Genomic DNA, 18,669 nt, shown 5'->3' on the forward strand with positions numbered 1-18,669 from the left:
CAGTAGAGAGCAGACAGGAAAGTACTTGGTGGTGAGAGTAGGGTGGGATCAGCAAAGGACCTTGAGACGGGAATCGAACTCGGGTCGCCACGAGCACAGTTGTACATGTACATGTCAGCACACCAACCACAAACCTGCTCATAATGCATCGTGTTTCATTCTGAAGCATTAGTGAGCTTTTTAACCTTCTGTAATAGTTCCATATGAGTCCCTCAGTTTTAAAAAAAATAACATGCATTTTGTATGATCCCTCTTATTTTGGTAAAATAATTAACATTTTGAGGATTCTGCAAGGTGTATACAAACTTTTGACTTCAACTGTACATTTTTTTTTAGGATTCTTTGATAAATAGAAAGTTCAAAAAGAACAGCACTGTTTGAAATAGACATCTTCTGTAACAAATGTCTTTACTGCCACTGTGTCCTTGCTGAATACTAGTGTTACGTTTAAAAAAAAACAAAACAAAAACAGCTGTAATTTACATTCAATTAAATTTTGTTTACATACACCTTTTAGAATTAAACATGTTGTAACTGCTACCGTTAAGATTTCTATATACAAGTTAGTTTTCTTCTAAATGATGAACAATGTTGGTACTGTGTTGAGTCACCATTTGACATCCAATTTCAAACCTAGATAGTGACACAGCCAGCTGTATTAGAGTCTGTGTTCTTCATGATATACAACCACTTCAAAGTGACAAACAGAAAGAGAAATGAATCAATGAAGACAAAGAGGAGAGAGAAAAATCTGCCACTGACTGCAGCTAGAAAGGCAATGTCTTAAAACACTCACAGCATTAAGCTTGTCTGTTTTTTTGGCCTCTGGCTCTTTCATAGTGGATGCCAACAGCTGATCTCCTTTATAGTCCCTGTATAGCTCAGCTAGCGTTTCTCGTGTCTCCAGGTTTGTGCTTTTCAGATGGTATGATGGGTCCTGCTTAGCTTTCTCCTCATCTGCAGGGGGCAAAAAAAAATAGGAGCTTATGAAAGTGACATCTCCACAACACAACAGGGTTGCCTTGTATATGAAGTGTTTGTGTGCATATACTACTGTTCAAAAGTTTGGGGTAGGGATGTTCATTTCTGTTATTTTTCCTAAACCGACAGCCAACGCTCGTTAACCAATTGTTAACCGACAAGATTATTTTACACTAGAATTTAATTATTTTAGAAAGGATAAGTGTCTGTGACCCGTTAAAAATACCAAAATTTGTTTTCCAGGGATTCATTTTACATGCGCAAAAAGCAGCAAGTAACAGAACATGAGGATTTACATGGACATATCACATTACGCACCTGCAGTGCTTGGAAAAAAACATAATAAAGCTAGGCTAGCCGATATATAATGAATGAATAGGCCTATACAAGAAATTTAACAAAACGAAAGAAAAAACTGCAATAAGTATGTAGTATGCAGAGTTTTGGTTAGTTTTTGTGCTGCGCGAAAGGAAGACGGCTGAAAATGGCATTCCATTTTTCTTTATTTTTACAAAAGCACAAAGATTTGTTTTCTACTATAACAGCAATGCAGACAGTGTTGCGGTGCTGTCAGTAATACGGATCTCTCCAGCTCATTTAAGACCAGCTGGTCAGCGACTACCGTCTACAATGACATATACACACAGGCATATTGCATTCCTGTCACGATGGTTATTTTTATGGCATTTTGAGTATGCCATGTTCAGGCCTTCCAATTAATTCACATCATTTGGCAAACCCACTTCTTTTGTTAATGCATTACGCACTGTGAGTCCTCAGCGAATTGCGCAGAGTTCTACCTCGTTAACCAGTTAATTTCCTTAAATCATCACAGATGGGCTAATGCAAGTAATATGGCTACATAATAAAATGTAAAGTATGGAGAAAGTAATGTGAAAATAGCACACCTGAGCCTGGAGCAAAATGATTCAACTCTCACAGGTAAAGTCTAATTGACTGACAGGCAGGGCATGATGGGAAAATATGAGGTAAAAAAGCCTTGTAGTCTAAGCTTACAATCAATCAACACTACATAAACATTTAATTATCAATTTAAAACTCGAGTATTTCCTAGAAAAAGACATTATTAGTAATGTCCAATTGATGAATCATTCTTTTGTAACCTTTTTTTTTTCAATGATTTTTGCACTATATATATATTGTGCAGTGTTGTAAACTGCAGAATGTTTATTTACTAATAAAACATTTAACACAGCATATATTCATATTTTATAATTAGCTTTATTTATTGTAACATTTTCATTTTAATACTGTTTTAGGTTTTTAAAACAATTTTAGCATTTAATTCATGTTAGCTTTTAGCAATTTATGTTTTTTGTTTTATTTTTGTTTTTATTTATTTTATTTTTTACATATTTTTTATTTGGCATTTAATTTATTTTTGAGCAAATAAATGTAGTAATCAGAAGAGACAACTAGTAAAGCTAGTAAGTAATAAATAAATATTATAATGTATTATAATAAGTGTGGTAAATTTTTTTTTTTATTTAAATTTATGAATAACATTTTAATGCATAAAGAATATTATAATGTTGTTTTATGTACTTTTGTAATTTAAGTAGGTATTATAATGTATTATAATAAATGTGGTTACAATTATTTATAAAAAAAAAATTATGTAAACCATTTTAATGCATAAAGAATCTTATAATATTATTTTGCATTTATGAACTTCAGTAATTTGTTTATTAGTGTTTTTTTTTGCCGTTCATTTATTTTATTTCAGTGTATTTATTTTCAGTTTTTTTACCATTTCTAATTTTCATTTAGGTTTTTCATTTAATAATATATTATTTTATTTTAGATTTATTCAAATGAACAAAAACTATTTGTAATCATTTTAGTTTTAACAATAAGGCACTGCTGCATATAAAATTTGCACATTATACACTGGATACTGCAAGTAAAAGTAGTATGCTACTCCCAAAACAGTGAGAAACTCTTTGTACTGCACTGAAAACTCACCAGGGTCGAGGACTTTCATATTGTTTTTCACATGGAAGAAGTTGGAAACATTGAATTTATCCAGATTCGTAGGATCCTGTGATACAAAAGGACAAAATTAGATGCCATATGACAACTCGCTGACAAACTATGTAGAGATCACTATGTAAACACAACTCAAGTATGTACTCATCACAGGACTGCACAACTGTTATAAAACAGCTCGTATAATATTTTTCCCTAAATAGAAAGACAAGTAAACACTCTGTAATGAATTTGTCTTGGCACAATTTTATCAGTTTAGTGGAAATGTTGCTGGCTGGACAGTTTGAGGGCTCGCCTGCTGCAACACACTCACACACAAACAAAAGAGAGTTCAGGACCTTATCATCTCTCTCTCTCCTCCACTCTTTGAGTGACCCACCGTAGTATCCGTTCCAAATAGGTCAGACAGTGAAACTGTACCTCAGCCCATTTCAGTCATGCTATTTCAGCTAAACTCTCTCTCAACGATCTCTCTCTTTTCAACTATTCCCCCCCACCAATCCTTTTAAAATCTCCCCAAGCTTTCCCACCCCACATGGCACCCAAAATAACCTCTGAGTCTGTCTGAAAACCCCGCCGCCCGTCACCGCCCCGACCTGCCCTTTCTCAAGCTCCAGGGATAGACGCGTCCAAAACTCCCACTCTGAGCCAAACGGCCTAATCTCACCCGAAAATAACTCCAAGTCCATTCCTATTTTTCCAAACACCCCCATAACACCCATCAACTCTCTCCCTGACCCAAAATAAACCATGCAAGGACAGCATGGCTTGCTTGCTTTCTACGAATACCGGACACCGTAGGTCACATGAACACACACAGAAAACACTGATTCAGCTTACAGCGTCTTTCACACATGCCCACGTTTTCCTATCTGTAGGAAGACAAACCATAGACTTCTATACTTAGATAAGGGCTGTTATATTACACATTTAACAACAAATTCTGTATTCTCATATTATAGCATAAAAATGCACAGGAAATGCAAACATAAAACTCAACACTAGTCTTTTATGTTCACCAAAGCTGCATTTACAAGTTTGGTATCAGTAAGATTTTTTATGGTTTTTTTTAAAGAAGGCTGTTTATGTGATTAAAAATATAGAAAAAAAAACTGTAATATTGTGAAATATTATTGCAATTTAAAATAATGGTTTTCTATTTTAATATAATTTATAATAGAATTTATTCCTGTGATGCAAAGCTGAATTTTTAGCATCATTACTCAAGTCTTCAATGTCACATGATCCTTCAGAAATCATTCTAATATGCTAATGTATCAGTGTTGGAAACAGTTGTGCTGCTCAATATTTTTTTGAAACCTGCGATACATTTTCAGGATTCTTTGATGAATAAAACATTTTGTAATCTTTTGTAACAATATACACTAACATTTAAAGTTTGGGGTCAGTAATTTTTCTTCTTTCTTTCTTTTTTTGAAAGGAATTAATACCTTTATTTAGCAAGGATGTGTTAAATTGATAAACTGACTTATATTGTTAGAAAGGATTTCTACTTTGAATAAATGCTGTTCTTTTTAACTTTTTATTCAAAGAATTCTGAAAAAAGAATCACAGGTTTCAAAAAAACATTAAGCAGCACAACTGTTTCCGACATTGATAATAAATTACATAGAATGTTTTCTGAAAGATTGTGTGACTGAAGACTGGAGTAATGGATGATAAAAAAAATCAGCTTTGCATCACAGAAATAAATTATATTTGAAAGCATATTAAAATAGAAAACTTATTTTAAATTTCAATAATATATACACTACCGTTCAAAAGTTTGGGGTCAGTAAGACTTGTAATAGTCTTTAAAGAAGTCTCTTATGCTCATCAAGGCTGCATTTATTTGATTAAAAATATAGAAAAAAAAAAAAGTAATATTGCAAAATGTTTTTACAATATAAAATAATGTTTTTTATTTTAACATACTTTAAAATAGAATTTATTCCTGTGATGAAAAGCTGAATTTTTATCAGCTGTTACTCCAGTCCATGTTGGATAATATCAACAGTTGTGCTGCCAAATATTTTTTGTAACCTGTAATTTTTTTTTTCAGGATTCTTTCATGAATAACAAGCTTAAAAAGTACAGTGTTTATTCAAAATATAAATATTTTATAACAATGTAAATTATTTATTATTAACTTTTAATTATTAACTTAATACATCCTTGGTGAATAAAAGTATTAATTTCTTAAAAAAAAAAAAAAAAAAAAAAAAACAATAAAAATGTACTGACCCCAAACTTTTGAACGGTAGTGTATATATATTTTTTTTTTTCTGTATTTTTGATCATATATAAGGAAGTTTGACAAGCATAAGCATCTTGTATAAAAACTAAAATCTTACTTAAAAAAATCTTAAAAATCTTACTAATCCCTAACTTTTGAATGTCAGTGATCAAAAATACAGTAAAAAGAGTCATAATGATTAATATTATTACAATAGTTACATTTTTTAAATGCAATTTATTCCTGGTGTCAAAACGGAATTTTCATCAGTCACTACTCTTTAGTTTTCTGTCAAATGATCCTCCAGAAATCATTCAGATATGCTGATTTGATGCTCAAGAAACATTTATGATTAAAATTATTTTTATTATTATTTTTTTTTTTTAGTTTTTTAGTACAGTAGTGTACATGACCTACTACACCAATCCTAACATGTTAGCGCCATGCATAGATTTGTATATAGAAATCTGGCTCTGGTTACATAACGTCTTTTAAACACTCAAAAGGATTTATAGGCAGGCTTAACACAACTTTAGACAGTCGCCACATGCTGCTGCACTGTTTAATCCCATCTATTCATAAACACGCTGTGTTTGATTCATAAACTGTGTCGTTCCCCAACCAGTGCTTTATTGCCGTCTTCAATTTAAGCACGTTCATCGACAAAAAACACAAACTTACAATGTGAAGGTTTTGAAACTTTGTGGATGGCATGCTGCTGATTGCCACAGAATTAGCCTTGTTTTTTGTTTATTTTCACATAATGAGAGACTTGTTTGTTGTTCTATATTTACAATGGAAGTCAATGGGGCAAGGCATTCCAGAAGGTTTTATAGCACAATTGTGCAGTTTGTATTTTTGTTAATGGGTTTATATTAATTTTACCTTAGCAAAATGTTATTTCAGCTTTAAATCAATCCAAACATACTTTAGCGTTCAGACTCTAGAAGCTACAAATGTCATTCCTGTAGATGAATTTTTCAGTCTAGTTTTTGGTATCCTTATAATCACGTTTAAAGGCTTAATGGGGACATTAGTCACGAAAAGTGGTTTTAATATTAATTTAAAAATACAAATATGTTAACACGTGGCTCTTTTGAAACAGTGAGCATTTTAGCATTTATTCCAATGAAATGACTGTAGGATCAGTATTGTTATAGTTAATTAAAACAGATTTATAGTTAATTAAAACAGATATTATTAAAAACTGTTCGCTATGACTGAAATAATAAAATAAAATAAAAATCAGAAATGTTGATTTGGCAACTAACTGAAATACATTAGAATAATAAAATTATTAAAATAAAAAAACAAACAAACAATGACTAGAGCACATACAATTTAAAATGAAAATTGAAAATATAGAAAATTCTAAACCTAATTCAAAATAGAATAAATACTGTATAAATACTAAAAATTAATTTAAAATATAAATCATATGTTAACATGTGACTTTTAAAACAGTGAGCATTTTAGCATTTATTCCAATGAAATGACTGTGGGATCAGTGTTGTTATAGTTAACTAAAACAGATACTATTAAAAAAGGTTTGCTGTGACTGAAATAAATAAAAAAAAATAAAATAATAAAATAAAATAAAAATCTGAAATGTTAATTTGGCAACTAACTGAAATAGATACAAGTATTAAAATTATTAAAATAAAAAGAAATGTTTAAAAATATAAATATATACATTTAAAAACAATGACTACAGCACATACAATTAAAATTAAAATTGAAAATACAGAAGTAAATATAGCTATTATATAGATATATGCATGTAAATATAGAAAATATAGCATGAAAATGATTCCCTAACTGTGTCAATCATCAAAAACAGCCTGACAGTCTGTCTCTCAAGCTGTAATCACCGTGGATGTGAACAGACTGTACATTCAACCTGCCATTTCAAACACACAGAACAGGGTTTTGACACTGTTGCTGATAAAACAGAAACACAGCTATGCTGACAAAACAGCACTCTCCAAAACAGCGATTAAGTGATAACACTTAATCGCACTCAACAGTCATAAACGCGCACTCTCGGTTTCTGTCACCTGTAATGTGATGAGATCCTGGCGGGTGAACGGTTCATCTGTCAACAGGTCTTTATAACTCTTTGTCTTGATGTTGAGCTGTTCCACTGCCTAAACAAAACACACATACACAGGATTATGACTATTCATGTACACATTTATACAGTTTAAAGGTTAATGCATCAATAATAAATTATTGACGCCAGCATGATATTAAAAGCGGCATGAACAACAGGATTGTCCTTGCTCTTTCGTGCAGACCTACATTTTCCACCATGCATGGAAACTGAACAGCAACAATGGATAATTCAGAAATCATGAATGTGACATTATATGGATTCAGAAGACTTGAAATATAGTGCATGAGTCATATTTTGGTATATTTTTAGTACTTTTTGGCACTGTTTTGGAGTTCAGCATACAGTGGTCTGTTTTTGTTTAAAAGAAAATAACAACATACTTAAGGTTCATAGAAGAAGCTGGAAGAAGAAAAAAAAATCCAACAGTAGGGTGAATAAATTGAAAATTAAAATATTTATTTTTTGTTTAAATAATGAACTTATAATTGATTGATACAACTAAATATAAATATTTATTTAATAATATTTTTTACAAGTAATTTTAATGAAAGAATATTTTTATTTTTGGTAAACTACTCCTTTAGGTCGCAAATACAGACTGTTTAATTTAAAACATAAAATGATAAAATAATAATTTAGTAAGTTAATTAAGTTAATTAAGTAATTGATTAATTAAATTTAAAAAGGTTGACTGTTTGTTGACTGTTTTGGTGCATATATGGATTCAGAAGACTTAAAATATAGTGCATGAGTCATATTTTGGTATATTTTTAGTACTTTTTGGCACCGTTTTGGAGTTCAGCATTCAGTGGTCTCTGTTTTTGTTGAATAGAAAATAACATGATCTTAAAAATATATATATATTTTGGAAGAAGAAACAAAATCCAACAGAAGGGTAAATCAATTAAACTAAAATTAAAATATTTATTTTTTGTTTAAATACTCAACTTATAATTTATTTATACAATTAAATATACACTTAGAAATATTTATTTATATAATAATTTTTATAAGTAATTTTAATAAATGATTAATTAATTAAATTAAAAAGGTTGTGAAAAACTAAATTATGCCTGTTTTGGGTGCAAGATTAGTTTATCTCAGAGAGAACAAAATGAAATGCTATGGAAGTATTGATTATAGTCCCATACAAGAAGGCCCCTGAAACATTCGGGATGCAGTGTATTTTACCTCATAAGAGAAAACATTCCCTGTGACTTTGTTGGCAACGATGTGGGAGTTGTTTGTGAACACAGTGTAGAGCACTGGACAATGGTACTTCCCTAAAGTACAGGAGAGAAAGACAGAAAATGCACTGTAGAGGACTTCAATCCATTATCTCTTGTCATTAGCACATATTGTTGTTGACGCAGGCCAGGTAAGAGGATCACGAGCGTACAAACACACACACACAAACATATTTACCTTCATTGTTTTTGCTGAAGTTAAGCTTGATGAGGGCTTTAGCCTCAAGCTTCTACAGAATAAGAGAGAGAAACAGGAAGTTAAGGAGTTAGTGACTATATGCTCTCATAAACACCTACATTTCAAATATAATGTAATCATAGCCTCTGAATGACTGATTGTGTTTAAATATTAAGAATGAATTAGCTGATTCATACAGCACATGTTTGGGCAATGATAAGATGAACAGAACAGAACTGCACTCATTTTAATCCCCATCATGCAATGCTGGGTCTAGTATGGCTTTAACCATATTAACAAGTAAATTCCTGTGTCTAATGACACTTGATGAGATGAGCAAAGAAAGATTCATACGATTGGCTAAAGTGTTGCTTAATAGTGACCATTAATAATGATAATATTTAAAAGTGATGTACACTACCGTTTAAAAAATCAGGGTCAGTTTGATTAAAAATGTCATTTTTTCCACTGCTAACATAGTTTATTATTCAGATAAACTGTAAGTAAACCATTCACGGTTGAGTCTGTTTGGTGTCACTAGCGTCTTTAAACTTGACAAAGGATTGCCTGCACTGTACATTTAAACTGACCACACTATGATCCAGTGACACACTGATTCAGACTGTGTAGGATACAGGTCTTCATCCCCCAGGATTATTTCTCTTTAAGCCTCTCCTTCCCTGATAAAGCCAGTAGATGGGCGTCTGACTGCTAGACTCTGCCTCAGATTACAGACTGTTTCAAGACCACCTGATGGAAATGGCAGGAACTACTTCAAAACCTCCAGCTGCAGTCTGACTGGCCGAATGGATTTTATCCATTAGAATTTGATTGGTCTATAAGCTTGATTGTACTGGCTAATATTATTTTCCCCCCACCCACACAGTCTTGCTTAAATCAGCAAAAGAGGTGGATAATATATAGATATATAGAATATATAGATAGATAGATACAGTCATATAGATACATTTTTTAAGTGATTTGTTAGGATAGGACAATATTTGGCCAAGACACAACTATTTGAAAATCTGGAATCTGAGGGTGCAAAAAACATAAAATAAAAATTTAAATATTGAGTAAAATCACCTTTAACGGTGTCTAAATGAAGTTCTTAGCAACGCACATTACTAATCAAAAATTATGTTTTGATTTATTTACAGTAGGAAATTTACAAAATATCTTCATGGAACATGAGCAGCAGCTCATTCGCATTTAAAGAGACATGCACGAAAACAGCATGTTTCTGCCTCCACTTAAAATAGGCTTTTCAACATGATCTGTGGGGTATTTGGAGCTGAAACTTCACAGACACATTCTGGGGACATCTGAGACTTATATTACATATTGTAAAAACAGGCTTAATAGGTCTCTTTAAATGAGAAGTCCACTTCCAGAACTACAATTTACAGATAATGTACTCACCCGCTTGTCATCCCAGACGTTCATGTCTTTCTTTCTTCAGTCGTAAAGAAACATTTTTGAGAAAAATATTTCAGGATTTTCTCCATATAATGGACTGATATGGTGCCCCAAGTTTGAAATTCCAAAATGCAGTTTAAATGCGGCTTCAAACGATTCCAAATGTGGTTGTAAACGATCCCAGCCGAGGAAGAAGGGTCTGATCTAGCGAAACGATTGGTTATTTTCATAAAAATAATATAATTTATATATGTTTTAATCTCAAACACTCATCTTGTCTTACTCTCCCTGAACTCCCTGTATTCTGGCTCAAGACAGTTAGGGTATGTCCGATCGTATTTTCCCCCTCAACTTCAAAATTGTCATATTTCGCTGTTTTTCCTTTTTTGGTTAAGAGTGTTTGATCTTCTTTGCATGTTCACTTTGCAAAGACTGGGTTGGTATTTCTGCAGTGATGTAAGATGATTTTGATATGATTTTTGAAGTTGAGGGAGAAAATACGATTGGAGTTTTTCAACATACCCTAACTATCTTGAGCCAGAATACACAGAGTTCAGGGATTTTGAAAGTTCAAACTCGGGGCACCATAGCAGCCCATTACATGGAGAAAAATCCTAAAATGTTTTCCTCAAAAAACACACTTTCTTTACAACTGAAGAAAGAAAGACATGAACATTTTGGATGACAAAGGGGCAAGTACATTATCTGTAAATTAGGGTTCTGGAAGTGGACTTCTCCTTTAATATCCTAATGATTTTTGGCATAAAAGAAAAATCAATAATTTTGACCCATACAGTGTATTGTTGGCTATTGCTACAAATATGCCCATGCTACTTACGACTAGTTCTGTGGTCCAGAGTCACATATTATGAATTTTGCACAGTAAAAGGTCTTCATTAGGAAAATAAACGGTCAGTTGATTGATTTCATGTCTTTAAGAATGCTTACCTGTGCATCTACCACTAATAATAATTATTATTCAACTTGATTAGTTTCCTAAAACACCACTGTGACAAAGCTAAACAACTAATAAGAAGTTCAAGTTCACATTAAAGTGCAGCTACAATGTCAAAATTAAACGCTTACTAAAAAAGGTTGACATTTTGCATTTACTTGCATTTGACAATTAACTTACATACGAGAACTGTGAATGTGAAAATGTGTCGATAATTATTTAAATATTAATTTGAAATCTCAAAGGGTACTGCAAATGAATATTTTCTACTGGGCTGACAAAAAAAAAAATGTGGAAAACCCTGTGATATAAATAAGTAAACATGCCTTGCCTAACAAACACACACTGAAACTTTAAAGACACAATATATATAAGAGTGATACAACATAACACATATCTGATTACCTGCCTCGCTACTACTCATCTAAACTAGTGCTGTGCAACGATTAATCGTGATTAATCGCATCCAAAATAAAAGTTTTTTGTTTACATAATATGTGTGTATACTGTGTACATTTATCATGCATATATAAATACACACACATGCATGGATATATTTAAGAAAAATATTATGTTTATATATTAAATATGTATATATAATATTAATTATATCAATGAAAATACATACATGCAAATACATTAAAATATTTTCAAAATATATCCATGCATGTGTAAATATACACAGTACACACACATATATTATGTAAACAAAAACTTTTATTTTGGATGCGATTAATCATGATTAATTGTAGCACAGCACTAATTTAAACACAAGTTTGCAAAGCAGAACACATGAGAGCATGATGTCTACACAGGAGAACAAGTCCTGGCATGTCCAAAAGATCTCGCTAAAAGTCACTCTAACACACACACAAAGAGTCTGTGTTTCTCATTAGCCCTAGTCAACTCCAGCACTTACTTTCCTCCTCTCCATCTAGTGAGACAAATCAATCATGAATACTTCAGATAACACTGTCACACTGTGTGTAGGAACACACACACACAAACTCACAGTGGCATGTCCAGACATGCTCTCACTGAGATGCACAGCTATGAAGATGTAAAGATGCATTACAGATGACAGCCATGTGCATTGACAGATAATGAATATGAATTTTAAAGCAAGTAAACATAGGAACGCTCTACATCATGCTCTCTGTAAACATTCACACAACTTTTGCTGATGCTAGTGCTAACCGATTATAAATGCAGCCTGCACAGAGAACCTATAACTCCTATTTCATAAATTAAGAGTGCAGTGACGTGCGTCCGTCCAGCGAACTGATTATACAGCTATTTACACCCACATCCACTCTTGGCACACTGAACGCTGTTAGCCACCATCAGCGGGACTGTGAAATATCTTCTTTATAGTCTCAATAATGATTTCTAGATGGGTACAATAATAGAGTATTTTCCCTCTAAGCAATGCATTAAGCTTGACTACTCTTGAAAACGTAAAATGAAACTCTCAAAGCAGAAAATACCTACTGTTTGGTAGCATGTAATGAAATTAAGACTATAAAAGGCTTTCAGTTATCTTACATTTGATTGGCGCTTTCATCTTATTTATTTTCCTAGTTTGTTTTTATTCGTTTTTAACGACATAGTAAATCCATTTTTTTAATTTTTTACGGTTATTTCTAACGCATCTGTTATGATTATTTTTAAAAACTTTTGGGTACAAGAGCATTTTCCCTCTAAGTGACGAATTAAGCTTGACTATAAAACATAAAACACCTACTATTTGGCAAACATGTAACAAAATTATGATTATGAAAGGCTTTGGGTTTTCTTACCAAAGTATATTGTGCTTTGAAAGTGTTTTTGTTGCTAAGTGGTTATTTTAGCATTAATAATATGATATTGTAGTATTTAAAATGCATTCATGTTTTAAATATTAATTTTAGTTCTTTTAATTTTAATTTTAGTTTCTAGCTTTTATTTTGTAATTTGTATCATATAATATAGTATGTTAATATGATTTTCATCACTTAAATTTTAGATATTTTGTTATCTGCTTTTGTCAATTTCATGAGTTTTGTATTTTTTTATATTTTATTTTATTAATTTTTTTTAATTCAGTTTTAAATGTACTATTTATATTTTCTCTAATGATTTTTAATGGTTTTAGTTAATTGGTTACTGGCTCGGGTTAAAAAAGCCCACATATGAGGCTCAGGCACCTAATTCTATGTAAGTCTATAGGATGTTTTGGCCTAGGTTTATTATCTGAAAGGTAAAAATCACAGTCTAATTGCATAAAGAAGTTCTCACACATCTCGACTCAAGATGTCACATGATTTAAAGTCTGTATCACAAGCAAAATACAAGTTTATTCCTTAGGGTAAGAGGTTTACTAACCCTAAATACAAGTTTGCCCTGGAAAACAACACTAAATATGATTATTTTTCTAAAACCTGCAGTGCTCTTTTAATCATATGTACAATAAGAGATTCTGCTTTATAGCTTTTGATACTCTAGGATGCACGTGCAAGCACACAGATAGCATCATCTGGAGTTGATGATATTGCTGTTTACTTGGTGTCATTGAACACTTGGCTTCTCCATAAATGGACTCTGACGCCCTCTAGTGGTTGAATCCATACAGGATATTTTATCATAAAAAGCTTTCACCTCTTAATGATTTTAAAGTGTATTGATCAGTGTCAAATACATAATATATTATAAACTGAAATAACAGAAATACCTCTCCAGTTATTGGGTTGGTACCAAACTTCTTAATCCAAGGCACAATGCTCCTAAAGAGAAAACAAATTTTAATCTTTTTTTTCTTGCATCAACACGCCACTTAAGATAATACTTTCATTCAAAGGTTTGGGGAATGCAGTAAAACTAAAAACATAATATTATAAAATGTTAGCAAAAATTAAAATAACTTTACTATTTTAATATATTTTAAAACGTAAATTATTCCTGTGATGCAAAGCTGAATTTTCTGCATCATTACTCCAGTCTTCAGTGTCACATGATCCTTCAGAAAACATTCTAATATGATGATTTGCTGCTCAAGCAGATTTTGATTATTATCAATGTTGAACAGTATCCTATTTTTTTAATCCTTTTTTTCAGGATTTTCAAAATATTTCTCAAAATGGTTTCTTTATTTTTGACAATAGAAAGTCCAAAAAACATGTTTTTACAATATAATTTTGTGTAACAATGTCTTTACTGTCACTTTTGATCAATTTAATGCATCCTTGCTGAATAAAAGTATTAATTTCACCCCTTTAAACTTTTTAAGGGTAATGTATTTTATAATAAATATAAGCTACTAAAAATAGGAATATAATTAATGCATGCAAGCGATTATAAAATCACGAATACAATACTTTTTAAATATATTTTAAAAAGCAATTTATTCCTGTGATGCAAAGCTACATTTTCAGCATCATTACTCCAGTCTTGAGTGTCACATGATTCTTCAGAAATCATTCTAATATGATGATTTGCTACTCAAGAGGATTTCTGATTATCAGTGTTGAAAACAGTTTTTTGTGGCTTAATATTTTTGTGGAACCAGAATATTATTTTTCAGGATTTTCAAAATATTTCTCAAATTTTGTTCATTTTTAAAAAGTAAGTCCAAAAAACATGTTTTACAATATAATTTTGTATAACAATGTCTGTCACTTTTGATCAATTTAATGCATCCTTGCTGAATAAAAGTATTAATTTCACCCCTTTAAACTTTTTAAGGGTAATGTATTTTATAATAAATATAAGCTACTAAAAATAGGAATATAATTAATGCATGCAAGCGATTATAAAATCACGAATACAATACTTTTTAAATATATTTTAAAAAGCAATTTATTCCTGTGATGCAAAGCTACATTTTCAGCATCATTACTCCAGTCTTGAGTGTCACATGATTCTTCAGAAATCATTCTAATATGATGATTTGCTACTCAAGAGGATTTCTGATTATCAGTGTTGAAAACAGTTTTTTGTGGCTTAATATTTTTGTGGAACCAGAATATTATTTTTCAGGATTTTCAAAATATTTCTCAAATTTTGTTCATTTTTAAAAAGTAAGTCCAAAAAACATGTTTTACAATATAATTTTGTATAACAATGTCTGTCACTTTTGATCAATTTAATGCATCCTTGCTGAATAAAAGTATTAATTTCACCCCTTTAAACTTCTTAAGGGTAATGTATTTTATAATAAATATAAGCTACTAAAAATAGGAATATAATTAATGCATGCAAGCGATTATAAAATCACGAATACAATACTTTTTAAATATATTTTAAAAAGCAATTTATTCCTGTGATGCAAAGCTACATTTTCAGCATCATTACTCCAGTCTTGAGTGTCACATGATTCTTCAGAAATCATTCTAATATGATGATTTGCTACTCAAGAGGATTTCTGATTATCAGTGTTGAAAACAGTTTTTTGTGGCTTAATATTTTTGTGGAACCAGAATATTATTTTTCAGGATTTTCAAAATATTTCTCAAATTTTGTTCATTTTTAAAAAGTAAGTCCAAAAAACATGTTTTACAATATAATTTTGTATAACAATGTCTGTCACTTTTGATCAATTTAATGCATCCTTGCTGAATAAAAGTATTAATTTCACCCCTTTAAACTTTTTAAGGGTAATGTATTTTATAATAAATATAAGCTACTAAAAATAGGAATATAATTAATGCATGCAAGCGATTATAAAATCACAAATACAATACTTTTTAAATATATTTTAAAAAGCAATTTATTCCTGTGATGCAAAGTTACATTTTCAGCATCATTACTCCAGTCTTGAGTGTCACATGATTCTTTAGAAATCATTCTAATATGATGATTTGCTACTCAAGAGGATTTCTGATTATCAATGTTGAAAACAGTTTTTTGTGGCTTAATATTTTTGTGGAACCAGAATATTATTTTTCAGGATTTTCAAAATATTTTTTAAAATGGTTTCTTCATTTTTGACAATAGAAAGTCCAAAAAACATGTTTTTACAATATAATTTTGTGTAACAATGTCTTTACTGTCACTTTTGATCAATTTAATGCATCCTTGCTAAATAAAAGTATTAATTTCACCCCCTTTAAATTTTTTAAGGGTAATGTATTTTATAATAAATATAAGCTACTAGAAATAAGGATATAATTAAAACATGTAAGCGATTATAAAATCATGAACGCAAAGAAAGAATGCAAAGTATGCTGCTGGTAAGAGTAATATACTCACATTAGATCAAAAACAACTCCATCCACCGTGCACATGGGATACTCAAAGGGCTGAAGAGACAAACTATGCAAGACATAAGAGATAAAAATTAAAAGATAGATCTGATGTTACATGATCAAAGAACAAGACAAATGTGTTAAAAATAGCATTATTTTCAGAAAGTCAACCTACGAATGGCTTACAAATAGTTCTCTCTTTCTATTAAAAACTAAATAGAAAAAATTAACATGGGGGAACATTTTTTTAACTTTAACTCACATATACCAATAAAAGCATAATTTGAAATCTTCGATCAGCAGTTACGAAAGCAGAATCTATTGTACTAAACCTAAATTACTGAAGAAACACAAAGGACTTTTTTTTAAATCAAACATGAAAGAAGTGAAAACTCACCTGCAGTGATCAAAGGGCAGACGTCTGAAATTGGCTTGTGGGATTTCTATAAACATGATGACAAAAGGCTTATTTTACTGATCTCAGAGGGTTTCAAAGGGGAAAAAAGCACTAGCAATATCAAACAAAAAGTGTACAAAATAAAACTATATTACATAACATAGATTACACAACGCATTACATCCACTACTGTTCAAAAGTTAGGGGATGATAAGAGTTGTTTTTAATGCTGTTGAAAAAACTATTGTAATATATTATTAAGGTTTTAAATATCTTCTTCTGTTTTAATATATTTTAAAATGCAATTGTTTTCATGAGATGTTAAATATGAATTTTTAGTAGCCATTAATCCAGTCCTTCAGAAATCATTCTAATATGCTAATTTCTAGAAATATTTCTTACTGTTAACGGTTTTATTAATGTTTTAGTGGAAACCATGACATATTTTTCTCAGAAAGCTTAAAAGAATATCAATTACTTGAAATAGAACTCTTTTGTAACATTATAAATGGCTTTACTGTCACTTTGGATCAATGTAATGCATATTTGCTGAATAAAAGTGCTAAAAAACAAAACCTTACTAACCCCAACTTTTGAATGAAAGTGTACAAACCGAGGACCTGATTTATTTATTCATTCAGGCCTGAAAAATCACAATTGTATTATTTTCCTGACAATGGGGAAACCCTGAATTGTCAGGTTTACAATGTGTAATGTGTATAATTTGTCTCACATTATATTACATTGTACTTCACTTTATAAAACATACAAACTGCATTATGACACGCTGCATCTAAACTTCTAACGTAAAATAATCTCTGAATACCGTGTTTATTTGTTTTACTGATATTGTAAAATATATTCCAGTGTTTTGTTTACTATTGAACAATTTCAACATTTTCTTAGCACAAACAGTTCAGCATATCCAGACTAGTGTAAGTACCTGATTTCTTCCCTCCATAAAACTGAGTGTATTCTGCACATGTGATGTACCTGAAACAGACATAGACAAATGCATAACGAACATTATAATTATTAAGAATCAATTAATGAAGAAATAATGACAGCTGGACTTGTATACAGTCTTAAGACAAACACGTTATGAACCCCAGATTACACATAACACGATATCACTGCAATAAAGAATATATTAATTTTGTTTTCAGTGAAATCATCACCAGATAATATAACTATATAATGCTCAACAGTTACTGTTCATTGCAAACATGTCATATTTTACTCGCGTTACGTTTCATAACAACTCACATCTTATCTTTCTGATGCTGTCTTTTCCCCATTTTTGTGGACAAAGAGGTGGTAGTAAATTAAAAAATAAAAGTTTGTTAACGCACAAACAACCAACACAAAACCTCCGACTGTTTAAAACACACTTCCGGCCAGCGCTCAGTGCGACAGTAAAATGCGTCCGACGTAAAACAGAAGAACGTTTTTATTTTCCTTTTACGGGAAGAAAAACATATTGATTGACGATCAGGTTCATCAAAGCCTTAAGACTGATTTTAAGATATAATATGTATATTTTATTTATGTTCATAAGATCTATCTATCTATAGTATCTATCTTGTGTCGACCAACCATTTGAAATATTATTTTGCCAGTTATCTTTGCTTTATATTAGATTTCTTTTGAGGTAGCTAGGTTTATTATCGTTAACTACAACTAAACACACACACACAAACAAAACATTTTCGTTGCTATGCCAACATTTTCGTTGAGTTGAATAAAGCAGGCTACTAAAATGTAGCTATAAAAATATATAGACACATTTGAAAATAAATTAAATAACATAATATAGCTGCAAGCAGAGATTACAGGGGTTCAAGCGCTTTAAGGCAAATATGGAAAAAGAAATTTTGTTTACCAAGTCTGTAACCACCTAAATCATTG

The 18,669-nt window shown here is 31.0% G+C and overlaps 1 protein-coding gene across 1 annotated transcript in view; it reads right to left on the reverse strand.

Annotated features, from left to right (window-relative positions):
- Positions 1–18,169, reverse strand: part of ppil2 (peptidylprolyl isomerase (cyclophilin)-like 2) — a 50,679-nt gene extending 32,510 nt beyond the window's left edge. The window contains exons 1-10 of the mRNA XM_051110121.1: positions 18,028–18,169; positions 17,705–17,754; positions 16,762–16,807; positions 16,369–16,431; positions 13,853–13,904; positions 8,769–8,820; positions 8,535–8,626; positions 7,285–7,374; positions 2,968–3,043; positions 797–957 (exon numbers count right to left, since the gene is read on the reverse strand). Coding sequence (XP_050966078.1) covers positions 797–957; positions 2,968–3,043; positions 7,285–7,374; positions 8,535–8,626; positions 8,769–8,820; positions 13,853–13,904; positions 16,369–16,431; positions 16,762–16,807; positions 17,705–17,754; positions 18,028–18,059 — 714 coding nt within the window. The 5' untranslated portion in view covers positions 18,060–18,169. The remainder of the gene's footprint in view (positions 1–796; positions 958–2,967; positions 3,044–7,284; positions 7,375–8,534; positions 8,627–8,768; positions 8,821–13,852; positions 13,905–16,368; positions 16,432–16,761; positions 16,808–17,704; positions 17,755–18,027) is intronic.
- Positions 18,170–18,669: the final 500 nt, after the last annotated feature.

Source organism: Labeo rohita, chromosome 5 (assembly GCF_022985175.1).
Source record: "Labeo rohita strain BAU-BD-2019 chromosome 5, IGBB_LRoh.1.0, whole genome shotgun sequence".
In the NCBI taxonomy this organism is placed as follows: Eukaryota; Metazoa; Chordata; class Actinopteri; order Cypriniformes; family Cyprinidae; genus Labeo; species Labeo rohita.